The sequence below is a fragment of the Oncorhynchus tshawytscha genome, linkage group LG06 (genome assembly GCF_018296145.1).
Source record: "Oncorhynchus tshawytscha isolate Ot180627B linkage group LG06, Otsh_v2.0, whole genome shotgun sequence".
NCBI classification, from domain to species: Eukaryota; Metazoa; Chordata; class Actinopteri; order Salmoniformes; family Salmonidae; genus Oncorhynchus; species Oncorhynchus tshawytscha.
Genome location: NC_056434.1, coordinates 61,584,035 through 61,609,197, shown reverse-complemented (window position 1 = coordinate 61,609,197; position 25,163 = coordinate 61,584,035). Strand labels below are relative to the sequence as shown.

Below are 25,163 nucleotides of genomic sequence, written 5' to 3'. Positions count from 1 at the left end.
TCTTCTCGACTGTATGTAATGAAACCTAAGATGACCAGGGGTACCAATGTAAGAAATAGCACGTAAAAAAAAAATGCATAGTTTCCTAGGAACGCGAAGCGAGGCGGCCATCTCTGTCGGCGCCGGACAGATGAATAGAACAAAGTACAGAGAGATCATAATGAAAACCCGCTCCAGAGTGCCCAGGACCTATTAAAGCCTTCCACAAAAGCTTTTGTAACATCATAAGCTCTGTCGAGTTAGTGGCCCAAGGCTTTATTTCAGAAAGGTGACTTGAGAACATTCAGTGCTAGTGTCAGTCTTACTGCAAAATTACTATCAAAACTTCACGATTTCTAAACCGTCACACATTTGAACCCCGATACTACACTGAATAGAAAAAAAGTCTGCAAATTATTGAGCAATCTGTGGCTTTACACATCATTCACCACTGGGGTGTTGACAGCAGATCATCAGTGCCTTACTAATAAAATAAATGGCTTGTGGGTAATGGTGTGATAAACCTTAGATCATTTAGGGAATGTGTGACAGCAATTGGATAGACTGACGATTCCTGGAGAATCTGCCGTTCAAACAACAAAAAAGCAGACAACGCCAATTGTTTTGGTATGTGGCTGGAAAAATGTAACCACTCAAATTCATACAGACCTATGGATGCAAGGACTGACAATCCATAATAGCAACATAGCCTCAAAACATGGTTGAAACTATACAGTGTTTATTTACAATTACATTGTTTACAAACAATGGAGTAAAACAGGCTTATTTGTTGGTTTCTGAAGGGGAACACAAGTTGAATTAAGCTCACAAGGCATTTATAAGATGTTCATCAAGAATCAGTGGGTATACAGTACCAGTCAAAAGTTTGGACATACCCTTGGCATTCTTTCAACCAGCTTTATGAGGTAGTCACCTGAAATTCATTTCAATTAACAATTTATTTCCTTAATGCGTTTGAGCCAATCAGTTGTGTTGTGACAAGGTAGGGGTGGTATTCTGAAGATATCAAATAGGGCTAAAAGCCCAAGTCCATATTATTGCAAGAACAGCTCAAAAAAGCAAAAAGAAACCACAGTCCATCATTACTTTAAGACATGAAAGTCAGTCAATCTGGAAAATATCAATAACTTTGAAAGTTGCTTCAAGTGCAGTTGCAAAAACCATCAAGCTGTATGATGAAACTGGCTCTCATGAGGACCGCCACTGGAAAGGAAGAGCAAGAGTTACCTCTACTGCAGAGGATAAGTTCATTAGAGTTACCAGCCTCAGATTGCGGCCCAAATAAATGCTTCACAGTATCAAGTAAGACAAATTTCAACATCAACTGTTCAGAGGAGACTGCGTGAATCAGGCCTTCATGGTTGAATTGCTGCAGATGAACCACTACTAAAACCCGCCAAGAAACACGAGCAATGGACATTAGACTGGTGGAAATCTGTCCATGTGTCTGATGAGTCCAAAAGTGTAATTTTTGGTTCCAACCGCCGTGTCTTTGAGACGCAGAATAAGTGAACGGATGATCTCTGCATGTGTGGTTCCCACCGTGAAGCACGGAGGTGGTGGTGTGATGGTGCTTTGCTGGTGACACTGATTTATTTAGAATTCAAGGCACACTTAACCAGCATGGCTACCACAGCATTCTGCAGTGACACACCATCCCATGTGGTTTGCGCTTAGTGGGACTATCATTTGTTTTTTCAACAGTTCAATGACCCAACACACCTCCAGGCTGTGTAAGGCTATTTGACCAAGAAGGAGTGATGAGTGCTGCATCAGATGACCTGGCCTTCACAATCAGCCTTACTCAACCCAATTGAGATGTTTTGGGATGAGTTGGACTGCAGAGTGAAGGAAAAGCAGCCAACAAGTGCTCAGCATATGTGGGAACTCCTTCAGGACTGTTGGAAAATAATTCCCCATGAAGCTAGTTGAGAATGCCAAGAGTGTGCAAAGCTGTCATCAAGGCTATTTTGAAGAACCTAAAATATATTTTGATTTGTTTAACACTTTTTGGGTTACTACATGATTCCATATGTTATTTCATAGTTCTACAATGTAGAAAAGAGTAAAAATAAAGAAAAATCCTTAAATGAGTAGGTATGTCCAATCTTTTGACTGGTACTGTATATTATGAATAAAAACAATTGGTGTAGTAATTGCAGAGTGCCAATTTAAGCATTGCCAATTGACGATTTAAAAAGACGCCCAGTCAGATCAGGGTGAATCTCAAATCGGTCCTCTATTCCTTGTGTCCTTGTTTCCGCTCCTCTTACTGAAAATGCATTGAATGAAAATGTCAGAAGAATTAAATCCAATCTTCTACAATATGTTTTGAGGATAAGGCAAGGAGAGGACGTGAGGAATCAAATATTTCTGAGATTCACCCATAGGGTGATGAGAATATGGAAAATCTGTCGAGTTTGAACGCATTTCAGTCTCACCTTGATGACTTCCTCAGAGATGGGCTCCTGTTTGTAGTGGGTCCCATACCATTCCTCAGTCTTGTCTGTCTGCCCTTCAAACGACTTTGAGACAACTGCGACTCTGCAGTAAGAGGACGGACATTAACAGGTCTCATTATTAGCATTTATAAACCCCCTTGTCAGATCGTTTTAGAGTCAGACACACTCCATTTTCCCTGAGCTGCCTACGGAAGATTTGTATCGCCCTTATGACATCAGCTCGAGTGCCTTGCAGAGCAGTGTTCTATTTGTAGGATGCCAATAGTAGTGACTGAAGTAGAGTAGTAGTGACTGTAGTGGTAGTAATACTGCAGAATGTGTTATTGAGCTCCCTATTGATTCAGGTTCAACAGTTTCTTAAAGTTCTCTTAATTCAACAGTGCGAGGTTTAGGTGAATGTTAAGTCCAATGCAGCGATTTCATTCTCAATATTAAATCAATACAGGGTAACAATTAAGTACCTTACTGTGATTTTGATTTAACAATGGTCAAAAATAAAAATGTTTCTTAGCAAAGAGCAATTTCTCAAGCAAGAATTTAGCTTAGACTGTCTGGGAGTGAGCTGAGTAGGGATATTGTTTTTATACATTTTTCCTTTGTCATTATGGGGTATTGTGTGTAGATTGAGACACTTTTTTTAAAGAAGGCTGTACCGTAACAAAATGTGGAAAAAGTCAAGTGGTCTGAATACTTTCCGAATGCAATGTTGTAACATTTCTGTGGGGACTTGCTTCCATTCAGCCACATGAGCACTAGTGAGGTTGGGCACTAATTTTGGGCAATTAGACCTGACTCGTAGTAGGCGTTCCAATTCATCCCAAAGGTGTTCGATGGGGTCGAGGTCGGGGCTCTGTGCAGGCCAGTCAAGTTCTTCCATACTGATCTCGACAAACCATTTCTGTATGGACCTCGCTATGCGCACGAGGGCATTGTAATGCTGAAACAGGAAAGGGTCTTCCCCAAACTGTTGCCACAAAGTTGGAAGCAAAGAATCGTCTAGAATCTCATTGTATGCTGTACGATTAAGATTTCCCTTAACAGGAACTAAGGGGCCTAGACCGAACCATGAAAAACAGCCCTAGACCATTATACCTCCTCTACCAAACTTCACTGTTGGCACTGTGCATTCGGCATGTAAATGTAACCAAACCCAGATTAGCCTATGGAGATTGAATGGCTGTGTGCTCAATTTTATATACCGGTCAGCAACGGGTGTGGCTGAAATTGCCTAATCCAATTATTTGAAGGGTTGTCCACATACTTTTGCATATATAGTGGAGATAGGGTCTCCCGAGTGGCACAGCAGTCTAAGGCACTGCATCTCATTGCTATAGGTGTCACTATAGACACCATGGTTCGATTCCAGGCTGTATCACAACCGGCCCATAGGGCGGCGCACAATTTGCCCAGCGTAATCCGGGTTTGGCCGGTGTAGGCCATCATTGTAAAAAATAATTATTCTTAACTGACCTGCCAGGTTAAATAATTAAAAGGTAAAAAAATTATATAGGACATTACAAATATGTTTATCAAAATGCACTTCAAAACAGAAGTGTCATAGGCGTGTACTCTTAGTTGAGTAAAGCGCTGGTACCCTTGCAACACTACTGAGCAGAACTGACCGAGCTGAGCCAAACTAACTGAGCTGAGCCAATCTGGACTGCGCTGGTTTGATAATGCATTCGCCACAGTCGCTGAAACCATGCTGGAAAGACGAATGTGAAAACAGAATAAAACAAGCCGAACTAACCTGACGTATTCTGGCCTCAGCTTGTCCAGCACCATCTCTATCAGGTCTGGCCTGAAGTCCTCCAGTAGGTACTCTGCTGCTAGGATCTCCTCCAGAGGGTAGTACTGCAAAACAAAGGACAAAAGAAAAACAGGTTTAGGTGCTAACAATGGGGGTCTGCATTTTACTGTATCACATGCAGGGGAACACGGTTCACTGGAACACAGTAATAAAGAACGGGTGCTCTGCTTAGTTCGCAAAAAATAAAAGATACGCACACACAGGTAAAGAAAACCAACAGACCAAAATACACTGGACATCCTACCCTCTATGACTGCCTTGCTAACAGTAATATTTTGACTCTAGCAGGAATGTCAGTTTAATTTAGACTGGGGCTGAGTCTGCTGACTCTTTACCCACAAAATAAGAGGCTGGTAGACAAGGCAGTCTGATGACATCATCAAACAGAGCCACGGAGCTGCAGTGCATCACCGTGGAGATGACCTTAAGAAATGGAGAGCACCACCTACGTGCAGTAATCCAGACACTTTGGAGGTGTAGCCACGGGGCCGCTCCTTGTCCTTGAACCTGAAGGCCACTGTGTTTAGATCCTGCGGTGGAGAGACAAGTCACATGTCAATCACATGCAAATAAAGCATATTACATACAACAGAGGATTGAGCAACACAATGAGACAATTCAGATGTAATCCATGTGTACTGTTAAATACACCAGAGGTTTAACTATGAGGCCACCACAAAGACGATTTGAGTCTGTTTCTCAGTCTTGGTCCGGACTTCATTTTGGTTTTGTGAAAAGGACTATGCATAAATAGTTGACTGATTGTTTTCTGACAGCACAACCCTCAATCCTAAAACAGTGAGAAAATTTTAGTCATTTTAGCAGATGCTCTTATCCAGAGTGACTTACAGGAGCAATTAAGGTTATGTCCCTTGCACAAAGGCACAGAGAGATTTTTCAACTAGTCGGCGCAGAGATTTGAACCCGCGACGTTTCGGTTACTGGCACAAAGCTCTTAACCCCTACGCTACCTGCCACTCTGAAACTAGCCAGAGCTCAGAAACTCGAAGTGAGTGGTACTACAGTGCTGTACTTACCTTGCACTCCTGGAAGACCCACTCCTGAGGCCCCTTCATGCGCAGCTTCTGGATGTACTGGAACATGTGGAAGATGATGTCATCCACGTGCACTACAGAAACAAATTACACTTCAGCGCACAAGGTTGGGCATACAGTGCATTCGGAAAGTATTCAGACCCCTTGACTTTTCCCATATTGTTACATTAATTTTTCTAAAATATACAAAAAAATTCCCTCATCAATCTACACACAATACCCCATAATGACAAAGCAAAAACAGGTTTAGAAATTTTTGCAAATGTATAAAAAATAAATAAATGAAATATCATAAGTATTCAGACCCTTTACTCAGTACTTTGTTGAAGTGCCTTTGGCACTGATTACAGCCGAGTCTTCGTGGGTATGACGCAACATACTTGTATTTGGGGAGTTTCTCCCATTCTTCTCTGCAGATACTCTCAAGCTCTGTCAGGTTGGACGGGGAGTGTTGTTGCACAGCTTTTTTCAGGTCTCTTCAGAAATGTTCTATCGGGTTCAAGTCCAGGCACCGGCTGAGCCACTCGAGGACATTGTTCTGAAGCCACTCCTGCGCTGTCTTGGCTCTGTGCATAGGGTCATTGTCCTGTTGGAAGTTGAAACTTTGCCCCAGTCTGAGTTCCTGAGTGATCAGGGGCAGGAAAAACATTCCCAAAACATGATGCTGCCACCGTAGAGATGATGACCAAGACCCTTCTCCCCCGACTGCTCAGTTTGGCCAAGCAGCCAGCTCTAGGAAGCGTCTTGGTGGTTCCAAACTGTGTTCTTGGGGACACAGTTGCGCCTCGACAATCCTGTCGTCTCAGATCTCTACCGACAATTCCTTCAAATTTAATCTCTTCTGCTCTGATATGCACTGTCAACTGTAGGACCTTATATAGACAGGCGTGTGCCTTTCCAAATCATGTCCAATAAATTGAATTTACCACAGGTGGACTCCAATCAAGTTGTAGAAACATCTCAAGGATGATCAATAGAAAAGGATGCACCTGAGCTCAATTTAGAGTCTCATAGCAAAGGGTCTGAATACATATGTAAATAAGGTTTGCATAAATGTCTAAAAACCTGTTTTCGCTTTGTCATTATGGGGTAGTGTGTGTAGATTTATTTATTTAATCCATTTCAGAATAAGGCTGTGATGTAGCAAAATGTGGAAAAGGTCAAGAGATCTGAATACTTTCCGAATGCACTATATGCCACACACAGACAGCTTTATGACATGAGGGTGTGGGCACAAACACATGAACAAAACACAAGCCCTGAGATCCTAATGCTTACGGAGTCCCTCCTCTGTCAGGTCCACATTGATGATGAAGAACATGAAGCCTTTAGCTCCCTCTTTCTGGCCTCCGACCAGCGTGTTTACCCAGCCTGCACAAGAATAAAGGGCAAAGCTCTCATGATCAATTCAAATACAAACACTTCTACAGCATGTACGACCAGTATAAACCCTTGAATAATTAAGACTTACATATTTCTACATTTTATTCATTTAGCAGAGAGTCTTATCCATAGCAACTTATAGTTACTGCATTCACCTTAAGATCTCTAAGTGCGACAACCACATATCTGTCATAGTAAGTATCCCCCCAAAAAAACAAATAGTACCTATCAGCCAAGTCAGTACAAATGTTCTAATAAAAATCAAGTAGGAGTATAGTTCACAAAAAGGGGGGTTGCTGTGGGATTATTTAAGAAAAAGTAGGGTTTCAGCCATTTTCAGAAGATAGGAAGGGACTCTTCTGTCCTTGCTTCAGAAGGAAGCTGGTTCCAGCATTGGGTTCCAGGACCGAGAAGAGCTTTGACTGGGCTGAGCGGGAGCTACCCTCCCGTAGTGGGAGGTCCAAGAGACCAGAGATGGCAGAACTGAGTACTCAGTTTGCAGAAGAGTTTCTACCATTCTATCAAGCCCTAAATATTAAAATGGAGATTCTCTTAATCATAACCCTCTGGCCTACCTTTGGATTTGAGCTCAGACAGCAGGCTCCCTGGGCCCTCGTGGCCTATCAGGTGGCCCAGATAGTGGCCTGGGTTGGACTTGTAGTACTTCTGCAGGTCTGGGATAGGGAACGTCACATACAGGTTCCTAATGTCCTTGATAGGCACCACTTTGTAGAATTGCTATGAAGGAAAATTAGGGATGAGATATTTGAATTGAGAAAACAAAAAGTACCTCAGAAGCACAACTTTTACATGGGATGATGTATTTGATTGTGTATCCATATAATTATTTGTGTCTTGGAGGGAGAAACTAAGGAGCTCACCTTGAGATGCTCCTCCTGGAAGGGGTGGTTGGGGAACTCGGGGATAGGCACATTCTTGTTCTCCACTTCGGCAAACAGCTTGACCACCATGGTGGTGAGCTCATCTAATGACTCTGAATGAGAAAAAGGGCGAGATTAGTTTCATTTATTAAGATACTCAATCTTCCTGGATTCATACTCAAACATTTCAAATGACAAAACACTTCAAATACAATTGAAGTCGGAAGTTTACATACACCTTAGCCAAACACATTTAAACTCAGTTTTTCACAATTCCCTGTCTTAGGTCAGTTAGGATTAGAGGTTGACCGATTAAATCGGAATGGACGATTAATTAGGGCTGATTTCAAGTTTTCATAACAATCGGAAATCTGTATTTTTGGACACTGATTTGGCAGATCTTTTATTTTTTTACACCTTTATTTAATCTTTATTTAACTAGGCAAGTCAGTTAAGAACACATTCTTATTTTCAATGACGGCCTAGGAACGGTAGGTTAACTGCCTTGTTCAGGGGCAGAACGACAGATTTTTACCTTGTCAGCTCGGGGGATTCAATCTTGCAACCCTACAGTTAACTAATCCAACGCTCTAACCACCTGCCTCTCATTGCACTCCACGAGGAGACTGCCTGTTACGCGAATGCAGTAAGCCAAGGTAAGTTGCTAGCTAGCATTAAACTTATCTTATAAAAAACAATCAATCATAATCACTAGTTAACTACACATGGTTGATGATATTACTAGTTTATCGAGCGTGTCCTGCGTTGCATATAATCGATGCGGTGCGTATCGTTGCTCCAATGTGTACCTAACCATGAACATCAATGCCTTTCTTAAAATCAATACACAGAAGTATATATTTTTAAACCTGCATATTTAGCTAAAAGAAATCCAGGTTAGCAGGCAATATTAACCAGGTGAAATTGTATAACTTCTCTTGCGTTCATTGCACGCAGAGTCTGTGTATATGCAACAGTTTGGCCCGCCTAACTTGACAGAATTTTACGTAATTATGACATAACATTGAAGGTTGTGCAATGTAACAGGAATATTTAGACTTATGGATGCCACTCGTTAGACAAAATATGGAACGGTTCCATATTTCACTGAAGTAATAAACGTCTTGTTTTCAAGATGATAGTTTCCGGATTCGACCATATTAATGACCTAAGGCTCGTATTTCTGTGTGTTATCATGCTATAACTAAGTCTATGATTTGATAGAGCAGTGGTGGTGGGCAGATGCAGGCGCGTAAACATTCATTCAAACAGCACTTTCGTGCGTTTTGCCAGCAGCTCTTCATTGTGCGTCAAGCATTGCGCTGTTTATGACTTCAAGCCTATCTACTCCCGAGATTAGGCTTGTGTAACCGATGTGAAATGGCTAGCTGCTTCGAGGGTGGCTGTTGTCGATGTGTGTCCTGGTTTGAGCCCAGGTAGGGGCGAGGAGAGGGACGGAAGCTATACTGTTACACTGGCAATACTAAAGTGCCTATAAGAACATCCAATAGTCAAAGGTTAATGAAATACAAAGTGGTATAGAGAGAAATAGTTCTATAATTCCTATAATAACTACAACCTAAAACTTCTTTACCTGGGAATATTGAAGACTCATGTTAAAAGGAACCACCAGCTTTCATATGTTCTCATGTTCTGAGCAAGGAACTTAAAACGTTAGCTTTCTTACATGGCATATATTGCACTTTTACTTTCTTCTCCAACACTTTGTTTTTGCATTATTTAAACCAAATTGAACATGTTTAATTATTTACTTGAGGCTAAATTGATTTTATTGATGTATAATACTAAGTTAAAATAAGTGTTCATTCAGTATTGTTGTAATTGTCATTATTACAAATAAATAAATGTACATTTTAAAAAAATAAAATTGGCCGATTAGTCGGCATTGACTTTTTTAGGTCCTCTAATAATCGGTATCGGCGTTGAAAAATCATAATCGGTTGACCTCTACATAGGATTACAACTTTATTTTAAGAATGTGAAATGTCAGAATAAGAGAAGGATTTATTTCAGCTTTTCATTATTTCGTCACATTCCCAATGGGTCAGAAGATTACATACACTAAATTAGTATTTGGTAGCATTGCCTTTAAATTGTTTAGCTTGGGTCAAACGTTACAGGTAGCCTTCCACAAGCTTCCCACAATAAGTTGAGGAATGGGCCAAAATTCACCCCTGACAGAGCTGGTGTAACTGAATCAGGTTTGTAGTCCTCCTGGCTCGCACACTCATTTTCAGTTCTGCCCACAAATTTTCTATAGGATTGAGGTCAGGGCTTTGTGACGGCCATTGACTGCCATTGACCTTGACTTTGTTGTCCTTAAGCCGTTTTGCCACAACTTTGGAAGTATGCTTGGGGTCATTGTCCATTTGGAAGACCCATTTGCGACCAAGCTTTAACTTCCTGACTGATGTCTTGAGATGTTGCTTCAATATATCCACATCATTTTCCTGCCTCATGATGCCATCTATTTTGTGAAGTGCACTAGTCCCTCCTGCAGCAAAGCACCCCCACAACATAATGCTGCCACCCCCGTGCTTCACGGTTGGGATGGTGTTCTTCGGCTAGCAAGCATCCCCCTTTTTCCTCCAAACATAACGATGGTCATTATGGCCAAACAGTTCTATTTTTGTTTCATCAGACCAGAGGACATTTCTCCAAAAAGTATGATCTTTATCCCCATGTGCTGTTGCAAACCATAGTGTGGCTTTTTTGAATTTTTATGACGGTTTTGGAGCAGTGGCTTCTTCCTTGCTGAGCGGCCTTTCAGATTATGTCGATATAGGACTCGTTTTACTGTGTATATATATACTTTTGTACCCGTTTCCTCCAGCATCTTCCCCAGGTCCTTTGCTGTTGTCTTGGGATTGATTTGCACTTTTCGAACCAAAGTACGTTCATCTCTAGGAGACAGAACGCGTCTCCTTCAAGAGCGGTATGACGGCTGCGCGATCCCACTGTCACGTTCGTCGTAAGGAGGAGACCAAGGCGCAGCGTGATACGAATACATACTCTTTAATTAAAATGAAGAAACACTAAACAAACTTACAAAATAACAAAACGAACGTGACGCTATATAAACCGAGTGTAGACACAGGCAACTACACAGACAATATCCCACAAAATACCCAATGAATATGGCTCCCGAAATATGGTCCCCAATCAGAGACGACGATAAACAGCTGCCTCTGATTGAAAACCAATCTTGGCAACCATAGACATATAAACCCCTAGACTAGAAAAAAACATACAAAAACCCTAGACAGAACAAAAACACATACCCACCCTCGTCACACCCTGACCTGACCAAAATAATACAGAAAACATGACTACGGTCAGGACGTGACACCCATGGTGTTTATACTTGCGTACTATTGTTTGTACAGATGAAGGTGGTACCTTCAGGCGTTAGGAAATTGCTCCCAAGGATGAACCAGACTTGTGGAGGCCTAGAGTTGTTTTTCTGAGGTCTTGGGTTGTGTTTCGGAGGACGCATGGCTCTCGACCTTCGTCTCTCCCGAGCCCGTACAGGAGTTGTAGCGATGAGACAAGACAATAACGACTAACAATTGGATACCACGTAATTGGGGAGAAAAAGGGGGTAAAATAAAAAAAATACATCCACAGGTACACCTCCAATTGACTCAAATTATGTCAATTAGCCTATCAGAAGCCTATCATTTTCTGGAATTTTCCAAGCTGTTTAAATGCAGTCAACTTAGTGTATGTAAACTTCTGACCCACTGGAATTATGATACAGTGAATAAGTGAAATAATCTGTCTGTAAACAATTGTTGGGAAAAATTCCTTGTGTCATGCACAAAATAGATGTCCTAGCCAACTTGCCAAAACTATAGTTTGTTAACAAGACATTTTTGGAGTAGTTGAAAAACGAATTAATAACTCCAACCTAAGTGCATGTAAACTTCCGACTTCAACAGTATACTGTAACTGTTATGTAGCATTTAATTGCTTGTAGATGAAGCACTGTTTCCATCCTGTAAGTTAGGTTTGGAATCTTGTACAGTAACAAGAGTGGTCAATAATGCTAGCAAAATGTGCCCAGACACTATCAACCGTGTAGCTGTGAAAGCCATTAATGAAGTCATGCCATTGTAAACCCAGCTGCCAAGTACAAGCCCATTTAATTTCACTATAGAGGACATGGTGTCACTAAATGGACCATTTCAACTGGTAATGGACACACCAGTGACACAGCCTACTGTATCCCCAGTGACTCGTTGGATCATGGCTCGTCTGTGGCTCACAGAATTGGAAAGGTGAACAAGGGTTATTCGGGATTTTTTTACTGGGGCTGGTGGGGACACAGTATTAAAGGGGAAATAACTGCAACTGTGAAAGTAGACGTCTTATTTCAATTATTCTCTTTGGTCCTGATCCCTGCTTAGACTGAAATGTACTGTATTACATTCGAAGACAGGGTTTCCCAAACTCATTTTGTTTTTTGGCCTAGCACTACACAGCTGATTCAAATCACCAAGCTTTGATTATTTGAATCAGATGTGTAGTACTAGGGGGGAAAAAAAACAAAAAGTGCACCCAGGGGGAACCAAAGATTTTTGTTTGGAAGAAGTAGGCAGTGGTCTGATGCCGAACAATAAAGGAAATTCACATGAGCTCCACAACGCCTACTCCACCCATGCTCTACCAAGGTTTTCCAGCAGACAGCTTTGACCTACTACAGTATCTATGTTGGTATTGTAATTGAAAACAATGTGTAGGCAGGTTGCTTAGGATTTAAACCTTCTCAAACAACCTAATTAATATTCTTAGAGGTGCTTCCACAATAATGTGATTTGTAAGTTAAAGTATTGGATTCCTCACACAAATGCCACACTAGTCCCATTCTACTACCCTTTTCAAGCTGTTTTTAAATTATATGAAAGCAAGCTTTGCTTTTATACTTTATAAGACCATCATGATTGATTGAGGCATTTTGTCTTGTTGTAATGTGGTGCCTGCCTGTACTTCCTTAAATCTTTTTAGCAATACATGTCATTGAGAAAAAACTATTTCATAACATATTTTTTGGGTCAGTAGGTGCCCAACATAATAACAGGTGGTGGTGTGTTGGACAGTCACACATAGAGGTATATAGAGCCTGTCTCCCTCCATTCCTCATTTCTGTAATCGTTAGCTTACCTGTATAATATTGACATATGCTCAGAAACACGTTTTGCAAACATGATCCTGTTTTATCAATTGCTGTGCTGATCAATGGGCAGTTCATTACCTCACTCAAATGAATATGTAGCTTAAGTTGTGTGTATTTCTAATTCTTTTTGCAATAAAGGTGACACTACAATACACATTTACAATTGGCCTATATCTAAAAACACATACACTGCTTAAAAAAAATCAAGGGAACATTTAAACAACACAATGTTACTCCAAGTTAATCACACTTCTGTGAAATCAAACTGTCCACTTAGGAAGCAACACTGATTGACAATAAACTTCACATGCTGTTGTGCAAATGGAATAGACAACAGGTGGAAATTATAGGCAATTAGCAAGACACCCCTAATAATGGAGTGGTTCTGTAGGTGATAACCACAGACCACTTCTCAGTTCCTATGCTTCCTGGCTGATGTTTTGGTCACTTTTGAATGCTGGCGGTGCTTTCACTCAAGTGGTAGCATGAGACGGAGTCTACAACCCACACAAGTGGCTCAGGAAGTGCAGCTCATCCAGGATGGCACATCAATGCGAGCTGTGGCAAGAAGGTATGCTGTGTCTGTCAGCGTAGTGTCCAGAGCATGGAGGCGCTACCAGGAGACAGGCCAGTACATCAGGAGACGTGGAGGAGGACGTAGGAGGGCAACAACCCAGCAGCAGGACCGCTACCTCCGCCTTTGTGCAAGGAGGAGCAGGAGGAGCACTGCCAGAGCCCTGCAAATGACCTCCAGCAGGCCACAAATGTGCATGTGTCTGCTCAAACGGTCAGAAACAGACTCCATGAGGGTGGTATGAGGGCCCGACGTCCACAGGTGGGGGTTGTGCTTACAGCCCAACACCGTGCAGGACGTTTGGCATTTGCCAGAGAACACCAAGATTGGCAAATTCGCCACTGGCGCCCTGTGCTCTTCACAGATGAAAGCAGGTTCACACTGAGCACGTGAAAGACGTGAGAGTCTGGAGACGCCGTGGAGAACGTTCTGCTGCCTGCAACATCCTCCAGCATGACCGGTTTGGCGGTGGGTCAGTCATGGTGTGGGCTGGCATTTCTTTGGGGGGCTGCACAGCCATGTGCTCGCCAGAGGTAGCCTGACTGCCATTGGGTACCGAGATAAGATCCTCAGACCCCTTGTGAGACCATATGCTGGTGCGGTTGGCCCTGGGTTCCTCCTAATGCAAGACAATGCTAGACCTCATGTGGCTGGAGTGTGTCAGCAGTCCCTGCAAGAGGAAGGCATTGATGCTATGGACTGGCCCGCCCGTTCCCTAGACCTGAATCCAATTGAGCACATCTCGGACATCATGTCTCGCTCCATCCACCACAGACTGTCCAGGAGTTGGCGGATGCTTTAGTCCATGTCTGAGAGGAGATCCCTCAGGAGACCATCCGCCACCTCATCAGGAGCATGCCCAGGCGTTGTAGGGAGGTCATACAGGCACGTGGAGGCCACACACTACTGAGCCTCATTTTGACTTGTTTTAAGGACATTACATCAAAGTTGGATCAGCCTGTAGTGTGGTTTTCCACATTTTAATTTTGAGTGTGACTCCAAATCCAGACCTCCATGGGTTGATAAATTTGATTTCCATTGATAATTTGTGTGTGATTGTGGTCAGCACATTCAACTATGTAAAGAAAAAAGTATTTAATAAGAATATTTCATTCAGATCTAGGATGTGTTTATTTGCATTCCATAAAAAATTTTGAGCAGTGTATATATACACACATGCATACACATTTTAATAGCAGGACACTGTAAAGTCCATGATTCCTCTGAAGAATATAAATTAGGCTGTTTGAGAAGGTTTGAATGCTTTCCGGTTTCAGACCAATGCCTACCTCTCACCGGAAGGTGATTATACAACATTTCCACATGCAAAAAGTGTCCTCAAAAAATTAAATTTTCACTTAAAAATATGTATATTTTTAAATGGATGTGTTTTGTCACAATTTATTGTCCAGGGCCTGGTTTCCCAAAATCATCTTAAGGCTAAGTTCATCGTTAGAACCTTCATAGGCGCTTCGTTAAATCTCAGAGCCGTTTCCACAAAACCATTGTTACTAAAGTTGCACTTGAAAAAAAAAAATGATTTACCGACTGCCTCAGACCACTCGTAGAACAGCTAACTCCGGTCCAGCCTATAAGTGGTTCAGATTTGGTCTGGTCCGGAATGAGAAGTTAAACATTCTTCCTGAGTTGTTCATTTTCTTCAAATGTAAAGACACAACCTAGAGTCGAGCCAATGACTTAAGTAGATTAACATGTTATTTCTACATCCTTCTGAAAGAGATGTTTTCATTTGACAAAAACAACTTCATATCGAAGGAGTGCTTTTGATTTGATGGCGGCACATGCACAGTTCGCTGCGAGAAGACCGTAAGATCCGATGAGGTATTTCTGCGCATAAGCTTAGCTAGCCAACGTCACCATGACATTGCCTACAAGCATGATCTGGGATTTCTATTGGAGGAGCAGTTTCTGCCCATCAATCACTCCAGTGTTTAATTGGTATATTGTAATTACTTCGCCACCATGGCCTATTTATTGCCTTACCTCCCTTATCTTACCTCATTTGCATAGATTTTTTCTACTGTATTATTGACTGTTTGTTTATTCCATGTGTAACTCTGTGTTGTATGTGTCGAACTGCTTTGCTTTATGTAACCGATGTGAAATGGCTAGCTAGTTAGCGGTGTGCACGCTAATAGCATTTCAAATCGGTGACATCACTCGCACAGACCTTGAAGTAGTTGTTCCCCTTGCTCTGCAAGGGCCGCGGCTTTTGTGGAGCGATGGGCAACGATGCTTCGAGGGTTGCTGTTGTCGATGTGTGCAGAGGGTCCCTGGTTCGAGCCCAGGTAGGGGCGAGGAGAGGGATGGAAGCTGTACTGTTACATTTATTCTTGGCCAGGTCGCAGTTGTAAATGAGAACAACTAGCCTACCTGGTTAATTAAAGGTGAAATAAAATAAATAATATTCGTACAATACTTTGCTATAGTCTCGTTTTAATCTGACATCTAGAATTTGAGCTAGGTAGGCGCTATAGCCCCACAATAATAAGTGATATAAGACCCATACTTTTAGTTGGAAGTTTTAGTTCAAACAGCTGAGCAAACAGATGACTGCAGGACTTGGCTGAGTGTTTTGGGGGCTCAGTCCCAGACAGTTACAGGAGAGGAGTGTTTAGAAAAGCACTTCCTAGCTTTTAGTGTGACCTAAGAGAGGATGTGAGAGCTTTTAGCTCTGTATAGCTGACAGGTTATTTCCTCCATATAAACCAGCTTAAGATCTCTGATCCAAGCAGCAACTCTCTGATTGGATACTTTTTCCACCACTGACAATTGTAATACTTGAGTAAAAGTAAAGATACCCTAATAGAAAAGGACTCAAGTAAAAGTGAAAGTCATCCAGTAAAATCCTACTTGAGTAAGTCAAAGTATTTCGTTTTAAATAAACTTAAGTATCGAAAGTAAAAGTGTAAATCATTTCAAATTCCTTATATTAAGCAAACCAGACGGCACCATTTTCTATTTACGGATAGCTAGGTGTACGCTCCAACACGCAAACATAATTTACAAATGAAGCATGTGTTTAGTGAGTCCGCCAGATCAGAGGTAGTAGGGATGACTAGGGATATTCTCTTGATAAATGTGTGAATTGAACAATTTCCCTGTCCTGCTAAGCATTCAAAATGTAACTACTACTTTTGGGTGTCAGGGGAAAAGTATGGAGTAAAAAGTACATCATTTTCTTTAGGAATGTAGTGAAGTAAAAGTAAGAGTTGTCAAAAATATAAATAGTAAAGTAAAGTACAGATACCCCAACAAAAAAAACTTTAGTATTTTTACCAAAGTACTTTGTTACATATGTGGACGTTGGCGCGTACACGAACACACCGGCTAACACCATACACACAACACACCCTTACCTCTTCCGAGCACACACAGTCCCATGAGATTGGAGGAGTAGTAGGTGGAATGGAACTTCAGGAGCTCCTGGCGGATGTTGATCCCATCCTTGGATGGCCTGGTCTCCAGAGTCAACTTGTTACCTGAAAAATCATCCAGATATAATTCTTAAAAAGCTAGTCAATGCATCCATTAATGTTTTTGTAATATATGTACAATGCAGTGAGTGCTTGATCTAAATGGACAAAACACTAGGGTCTTTATCGTCATATGATGTGTTGAAGAAAAAAAGAAAAGAAAGTGTCAGTGGCAAAAATGAGGACATCAAAGCATCAAATCAATTTGTAAAATGCCAGAATGTCATCAAAGAGGACTTTATGAAACAGTCCACAGTGGGAGGGAGAATACATCCACTTATAAGGAAAACAAGCTTGTTCTAAGAAAACCAATGGGTGAACGAAATAAATCCCAACAGTGATGAAATTTCAATTTTGACTAAGGCCCCCAGTGACAGACTGACCACTTTTCTGTCCTCTATGGGCTAGCACTTTACTAATTAGCCTACACAACCACAGCCCAAATCTAGCACTTCATCTGTGGCAGGCTAGCTGGTGGGCATTTCCCTATGCTAAAACAAATAACAGAGCCACACAACATCTAGAACATCTGGAGAGATTGAAACTGTGAAAGGGACCCTTCACCACTTCATGGTCAAAATATTAATAATCTCCAGCACCATAGTGTATACATGTGAAAATGTATGTGTTGAAGTATCCCTTTAGGCATTTCTAAGAAATTGATGTTTTTGTGAAGGCTGTCATGGCTGTGTTTGTCTCCGACATTCGCTTATTATTGAGTGTTTTGGCCCGAGCTCTTCCAGTTTCTGTTATAAGCTGAAAATAAAACTTATATAACTCAACACTGCCACCAGCTGGCTCTTCTTGCCTGGGAGCAACTCTAAGTCTAATCATATGAGAACACAATCAGAGAGAGAAAGAGTCAGCACATTAAAGGCAGAGAGGAATTGAGTTGTTTTAAACAGGACTGCCGGGTCATGTTCATAACGGGAAAACTGTACCTAAATGTTTTGCAACGGAAGAGGAAGTCCTGGTAGTTCCTCCATTTTCAGTCCTGTTTCAGTTTGTTGTATTCCATTTTGTGCCTAACGAACATGACCGTGGGTTGATACTAGCTGGGTTGGGTTGACCCCTGTCTATAGTATGTAAGGTGGCGTGAGGTTTTTACCGGTCCCAAATTTGCTGAACGGGTGGTTGGGGTTGCCAGTGGCCTTCTCCAGCTGGAACAGCCTCCAGGCATCATTCATCAGGTTCTTCTCATGCTCGGAGTCCACAGCGTTTACCTCACGGTCCTTACAGCTCTCGTCAAACAACGGGCACAGGAAGAACTGAGCAAACCTAGATACATACAGGACAATACATTAATTTAACAAGTTAACATGTATACTAAGCAAAAACAGAATAGGCTATTTAGATTAGAACACTGGGGTCATTGGATGAATTTCTTTTGAAAATTAACTTGATTGTTCTGGTGAAGCACTTCAGGTGATGACTGTGCAAAAGGTGTATTAGGTGTGTGTGTGCGCTATTTATGGTTCCAGACCAGAAGTTTTTGACTACAGTAAAATGTGGAAAATCCTACTGTCTGAATTCAGATGTATACTTTTCGTCTGCAGACTCAATAGACAGCAGTGACATTTGACAGACCTGTATGCAAAGCTATTTGAATGCCACTGAGCAAGATCAACTGCCATGCAGAGCAGAACGACTGCAATTAAGTGAATTGGCCAAAGTAAATGCCATCCGCAGCTAGGTTTGCACAGCCTGCAGCTACAGATCATCAACATACGTAGCTGGATGAAGCAGAAATCTGAGATGTCACACAAGCAAGTTGTCCAATTATATATTCAAATGGCATTCTCCACCTGTAAAAACTATTATGGTAGCCCCATACACCCATTTTCAACAACCATCCTTCATTTGTAGCACTATTTTCTGAAGGTTCATGATATGGATTGAAAAATGGCTTCCAAAACCCAGATCACAGACTCCAGTTTTCCATTACGTTCATGAGCGTTTGAAAAGAGAAAGCCTAATAAATAATGAAATGAATTGCTGTCCAGATGGTTTTCATGCATTACCAGCAGCACTATGGCACTATTAGGATGAGAAACTATGAGGCTTGAACAGGTGCTTCCTAGGCAATATTATTACAAAGTGGGTAAGCTTAACCCAAATCTACAGCTAGAGGATACACTAGTACTCTATCCAAAACACATAATTTAGGTAACACAGTTGTCTTTATGGACTGAGGAAAGGCGCGTGTTCTAAAAAAGGCCTCATCATTCAAGACGGGGACCCTTAGTAAACCTGAAGCTTCCCCATCCAATGGTTTGTATTCTAACAGTAACCCTTCCAACTTACCCACGTCTAGTTAAGATGTGAGAGCTAAAGAAACCAATTCCACCCTTGAGGTCTCAGGTACTGGTAGGGGTGAAATTGACACTGGAACTGGTAACTGGAGACTCGTGTCCTGGTGGCTCTCTGGGATTAACGCCTGTGCTGTGTTCAGTACGTTTTTTTAACGTTCTGGAACGTTCAATTGAACGGAAACGGTGCTGCACTGAACAACCAATTGAAAAACTGGGAGGGGGTTGGGTTGTAGAACGCTGACAGCATTAACTCGGCCATTTAAATACGTTGTCACTCGTTGCTACAGCCACACCTTGCCACACCCACCAAACACGCGCAAACATACCTCAAAGTCGGTTCAAGAACGTACAAAAACGTTATTGGGAAAACGTGTTGTTCGGTACAAACTGTTGCGTAACATTGCACAAGTTCAGGCAAACTGAACGCACCTCAGGTAGACCCAGGGGATGGATCCCATATTAATATTTAGAGAACACCCACTTAGTCTACACACGTCATGTGGCTCTATAGAACCTGAGTAGTTCATTATTCAACATCGAAAAACAACAGACGGCTCAGTTGAGTATGTAAAGAAAACTTATTTTATACCACTTCTCTGCCAACTAAAGGCCAGTCCAGTTTGGGAGGGATTTTACAGCAACATAAATTGGATAGTCATAAGGAAAAGCATAATATTTCACACAGACAGCCTAATCGGGTTACAGTGGCACATCCAATCTGTCAAAATGGGAGAGTCATGGGAGAATTTCTATGCCATAACCTGGGTCATATTCAAAAAGCACCTAACGGAAGAAAGGAAACAAAAAGGGGAAGGGCTAGCTGAACTTGTCCAATAAGAAACGCTTGTTGTCCAATAAGTAAAGTCCATGTTGCAAAAAGTCCATGTCTACATTGTGCCCTAATGTACCAACCTGTCTAGTGCTCCCTCCAGGTGCTCATGGGATACGTCAAAGTAGTAGTTGGTGTGCTCGCCGCTGGTGAAGGCATTGGAGCTGCCAGCATGCTCACTGAGAAACTGGCTGTACTCATTCTCCTTGGGGTACTTCTCTGTGCCCAAGAACAGCATGTGTTCGCAGAAGTGGGCAATGCCTGATATGTTCCCTGGGTCCGACAAAGAACCTGAGGTTGCAGACATGTGTCGAACAGGTAATTAGTATGTTTATTTGCTTCCACACACTGCTGCGCATAAAGTAAAACAACGTAATGTGATGTTAAGCTGCTGGCAGCCATAACACTGGAGAGATGCTGTTTTTAACCACAAAGACACTAAAGGATTCAAGCTTTCAGGCTGGCATAGTTCAAATCCTGTTAAAGAGATTGTGGTACTTTTGTATAATTTTTAACCAGTAGTTCTGAAAGTAGCACACACACGAGCCAAAAGTGGTCTGTGAAAATTGTGTACTGTGTCACATATGTGCACATCATTGCGCTCTCTCTGCTGTGTCCACTTAGCCATTGGGCCCAGCCTGCAACCTCATTGGCTAATGCTGGGCAGGCCTCTTGCTAGCTGTCACTTAAATGCGAGGGGCTGAAGCTCATTGGCGAGAACTTGAATTGGTAGGGAGCTGGCCCATGTTGCAGGAAATTTAGGGCACAGCACAGCTTCAAGAAAAGTCGCTTTCAAACTAGGGATTTCGTGGCTAATTGAGGTAAAACAGTAATTCTGCACGTACGAACTACACATTGACACATCCAGCTCAAAGCAGGAGGTTTAAAAAATTGTACCAGAGCATGTTTTTAAATTAAGGGAGAAAAACAGACAGAAAGAGAGTGCTATAAAAGGATACTCTTCAATGTGGACCTGTGAGAAATAAACTAGGAGTGAAAAAGAGAAATGGAAGCATAACATTTTACACGAATACCAGAGACCATGTTAACAGGGGTTGAAACAAATAAAGACAGAAAGAGGTAACATTTAAGGAGAGATTGGGTTTGCTATGGGAGGAGTATAGAGGGGTGGAGACACCTGTAGAAAACTAATGAAAGAGGGAGACCAGTAAGAATATGGCTGGGAGACTGCCTGAAGGCTAGGCTAGAGGTGGTGAATACTGCACCTATGTTGACGTCCAGCCCTGCTGAGGACTTGTCTGTGGTGGGGTCACTGATGAGCACGGCCTTCAGGCCATTGGTGAACTCTAGACCCCTGTAGACCCGTTTGTCCTCTGGAGAGCGGACGATCTCACTGACCACCCTCTTCATGGCAGGGTCTGTCATTCTGAGGGGCAGAGACGACAAGCCTGTACAGCACAGGGCATAATCTTATTATTTTACCCACTATTTATAATTTGACTAGACAAGCAATCTACAGACAGGTGGAAGTTACAATGATTTTTCTTTTTTAACATAAAAGGGGGGGAGTATATTGGCGAGCATTCTGAGTGAAGCAATGTGGATGGACTTCCCAAACTGAAGTGTCATATTTAGATCCCAAATTGGCAGTGCCCTCAATCAAGAATCAAGGTGGAGGATTGACTGCCCTTCATAGGCTGAGCAGGCGCCAGCATTCAGTCAACAGCGGACCGATAGTACTGTGCACACGAGCGCGTCGGTGATTTTTAGAAATACATTGAAAATAAACAATGAATTCAACAGGCAGATATGCAGAATTGAATAGGTTGACCTGGAAATAAGTTTTAAAATATCTGGGTGTATCAACCAGTCCACTATGAAAACAATAGCAAACACATGGATTAACGTTACTAACCACACGCCTCAATAAATTAACAATTTACCGTTTAACAGCTCTGTACACCAAGTAAACAACTCATATGAGTTATAATAGCTAGCTACTGGTTTACTACAAGCTAAGATACTTTGTTCAAAGCACGAGTGTATTTTTCCTAGGCTGGTTTGAGTTTGCAAATTAGCCGCACTGGGATAGCGGGGTGACGCCAGCAGAGATTAATCTCATTAACTGGCTAGCATGATTCCTAGGCTAGCTAGAATGTGTGCGTATCTGGTACACCCAGGCGAGGTAGCTAGACTGGCTGGTTATAAATATATATTTCCTTGGTTAGCTAGCTATTAAAGATAATTTTCTGCCTTGTGTTACGGAGATAGCTATAAATGCTATCCTGCTAATGCTTAGTCAGCTCGCGCTAGCTAGGTAGCAAAGCTAGCTACTGCTGTCAATGTGTGGCTAAGTAACGTTACGGTTAGCTGGTTCATTATTTGCTAATTTCATGAGAAATTTTGAAGTGAATAGTATCTGACATTTAACACTCACTTAAAATGTTGATTAAAGTACAAACTATTCCCCGCAACCAGAAGCTGTCTCGTTAATAACTGGGCCGGTCGACTAAAACATTGCGGCATACTTCAGATAGACAAAATCAGAGAGAACTTCTTCTTCGATAGGTTTTAACGGCGGTTGGCATCCAAGAAATGTTTCATTACTGCCACCTACTAGACTGGAGTACTTTGCTTGAAAAAATAACACATAAATAAATAAATACACTACCATAATCTAACACAACACTCACAAAAAAAATCTAAAATAACAGCACCCTTCTCCACTATTTAAATCTATTTAGTCCTACCTCAGGCCAACAACCTGAAAGGAAGGGACGTTGCCACTTAAGACAATGTAACCCTTCTGATGTCAAGTCTCCCACACACAAATACCTCTCTGCAGCTGCCACCACAACCTACATTTTCTGCTACTTACATTACTTCCCTGCAGTACAGTTTATAACCATTGCTATAAATGCTAAAACTCCAATCTTACTAAAACATATATCACTTGTTGGCCCATCCCTCTGTACTGGTACAGATCTGCTACTCGCACCACTCCTCCCAGAATCCTTCCCCCTTGACCCATCTTCCTCTACTTTCTTCACTAACTCAACACATGAGAACTTCTGCACTACTCTAACCCTGGAAACCTCAACCTGCCTCTCTCGCACTGGACATTTCTGATCACCAGCTACTTGGGCACCTCTACAATTAACACATACCACAACTTTCCCCAATGCTACACATTCCTTTGTCTCATGCCCTTCTGCACACTTCTCACATCTAGGAACCTCACTCATACACACTGCTGCCACATGCCTATAAGCTTGACACCTGCAACAATGTAATGTATTTGGCACAAAGCTCGTACAGGATAACTTATATATCCTAATATCACTTTGTCTGGTTTCTACGCATGAGCTTTGCTAGCCAACATCGCCATGATATTGCCTACAGGTGTAATCTGGGATTTCTATTGGAGAAGCAGTTTTAGTGTCTTTCTACCAATGATTTGTACAACTAAACCAAGATAGACCACAGCCTGTCGTTGCCAATGGGAACAAATGAGTCATAGTGGGCAGAACAAGCAAGGTGGTGGGCAGAGCCAGGCACGCATTTTGACAAATGCCATCGACGCCAGAGATTAACGTAATCGGTAATGAATTGTGAAATTTATTTAATATCAGGGGTATTTACTAAAATGCAATACTATTAATTTAAAGGTCAACACATACAACATGTGGACAAGTATGGTTTTCATGGATGTGTCATGTTTAGATCAGAAAGTCGATTAATCAGCCTGTTTGGATGAATCCACTTCTTTCCAAATGTGCCCATCTACCATCAGTTCATCGCACATAAATGACACTAAAACAAATAATAAATATTACATATACCGGTATACAGTGGTAGCTAGAGTAAAGACTCTCCATTCAGTGGAGCAGTTGTGCTTGTATGCAAAGAGACTAGCCAAGTCATTCCCAATGCAGTTATTGATGAATTTTCAATATCCTTAGCACACTGAACTGTCACTTTAGAATTTGGAACAGAATGTGGTCGTGCTCGGTCCTACTTTTCCTGTAGTCCACAATAATCTCCTTAGTCTTGGTTACGTTGAGGGATAGGTTGTTATTCTGGCACCACCCGGCCAGGTCTCTGACTTCCTCCCTATAGGCTGTCTCATCGTTGACGGTGATCAGGCCTACCACTGTTGTGTCGTCTGCAAACTTAATGATGGTGCCTGGCCATGCAGTCGTGGGTGAACAGAGTACAGGAGGGGACTGAGCACGCACCCCTGGAGGGCTCCAGATGTGTTGCTACCTACCCTCACCACCTGGGGGCGGCCCATCAGGAAGTCCAGGATCCAGTTGCCGATGGAGGTGTTTATATGTAAGATGGCTAAATAAAGAGCAAAATTGGTTACTGGTTATGTTATTATTTGTGCCCTGGTCCTATAAGAGCTCTTTGTCACTTCCCATGAGCCAGGTTGTGACAAAAACTCACACTCATTCTTATGTTTAATAAATGTATCGTATAGTGTGTGTGTGGCAGGCTTACAATGATGGTAAAAAAACAATATTTGAGAGTACGCTTACCCTGGTGCTAGAGGGGGTACGCAGCTGGAGGTTGAATGTTTGAAAGGGTACGGGACTATAAAAAGTTTGGGAACCACTGTTTGTAAAGATCTGGGCCATTCAGGCCGGGTCTGATTGCCCTCTGGTTCATTGAGGGTCAAACCTTTTAGACCCGAAAAGTTGGACCCGAGAAGAATACAATTTTACAGTTCAGAAGACCTATTTTGAGATGAGCACACAAAATTTAGCATTAAGTTTGATTTAGGTACCCTGAAAAGATTTAGATATGTAGCCCCACAGATTTAAAATAAAATATGATTAATCATATAACGTAGACGCTGGGAGTCGAGAAGCAGGTGCAGGTGGTTTGTTTAATATAACAAATAACGTGGAATGACACTGTCATGGAAATTCTTACACGGTGACACTCAAAGACAATCTTAAATAAATCATTATTCATTGTCAGCGCGCTCGAGAGGTTCCAACCAACTCAATGCACCATAGTACACATGTCAATCAGGAGCTCTGCTTGAGCAGACCCAGTAGTTGCCTTATATATGGCTATACACAGGCAAGTTATGTTTGCATGATTTAGCATAATTCTTTCATCCTTACTGTTTTGTTTTATTCATGTCACCGAACAATACGGTTTCATAGCATGTGACAGATCAACACCTCGCAA

At 41.9% G+C, this 25,163-nt stretch overlaps 1 protein-coding gene across 2 annotated transcripts in view; it reads right to left on the bottom strand.

The window, feature by feature from the left end:
• Nucleotides 1-22,540, bottom strand: part of LOC112252831 (insulin-degrading enzyme) — a 47,747-nt gene extending 25,207 nt beyond the window's left edge. For both annotated transcript variants that reach the window (XM_024424477.2, XM_024424478.2), the window contains exons 1-12: nucleotides 22,399-22,540; nucleotides 21,227-21,409; nucleotides 20,084-20,291; nucleotides 17,968-18,137; nucleotides 16,743-16,865; nucleotides 7,592-7,704; nucleotides 7,286-7,448; nucleotides 6,606-6,698; nucleotides 5,310-5,401; nucleotides 4,722-4,802; nucleotides 4,213-4,316; nucleotides 2,442-2,544 (exon numbers count right to left, since the gene is read on the bottom strand). In XM_024424477.2, the coding sequence (XP_024280245.1) occupies nucleotides 2,442-2,544; nucleotides 4,213-4,316; nucleotides 4,722-4,802; nucleotides 5,310-5,401; nucleotides 6,606-6,698; nucleotides 7,286-7,448; nucleotides 7,592-7,704; nucleotides 16,743-16,865; nucleotides 17,968-18,137; nucleotides 20,084-20,291; nucleotides 21,227-21,386 (1,410 nt within the window). In that variant the 5' untranslated portion in view covers nucleotides 21,387-21,409; nucleotides 22,399-22,540. The remainder of the gene's footprint in view (nucleotides 1-2,441; nucleotides 2,545-4,212; nucleotides 4,317-4,721; nucleotides 4,803-5,309; nucleotides 5,402-6,605; nucleotides 6,699-7,285; nucleotides 7,449-7,591; nucleotides 7,705-16,742; nucleotides 16,866-17,967; nucleotides 18,138-20,083; nucleotides 20,292-21,226; nucleotides 21,410-22,398) is intronic.
• Between the last annotated feature and the right edge of the window lie 2,623 nt (nucleotides 22,541-25,163).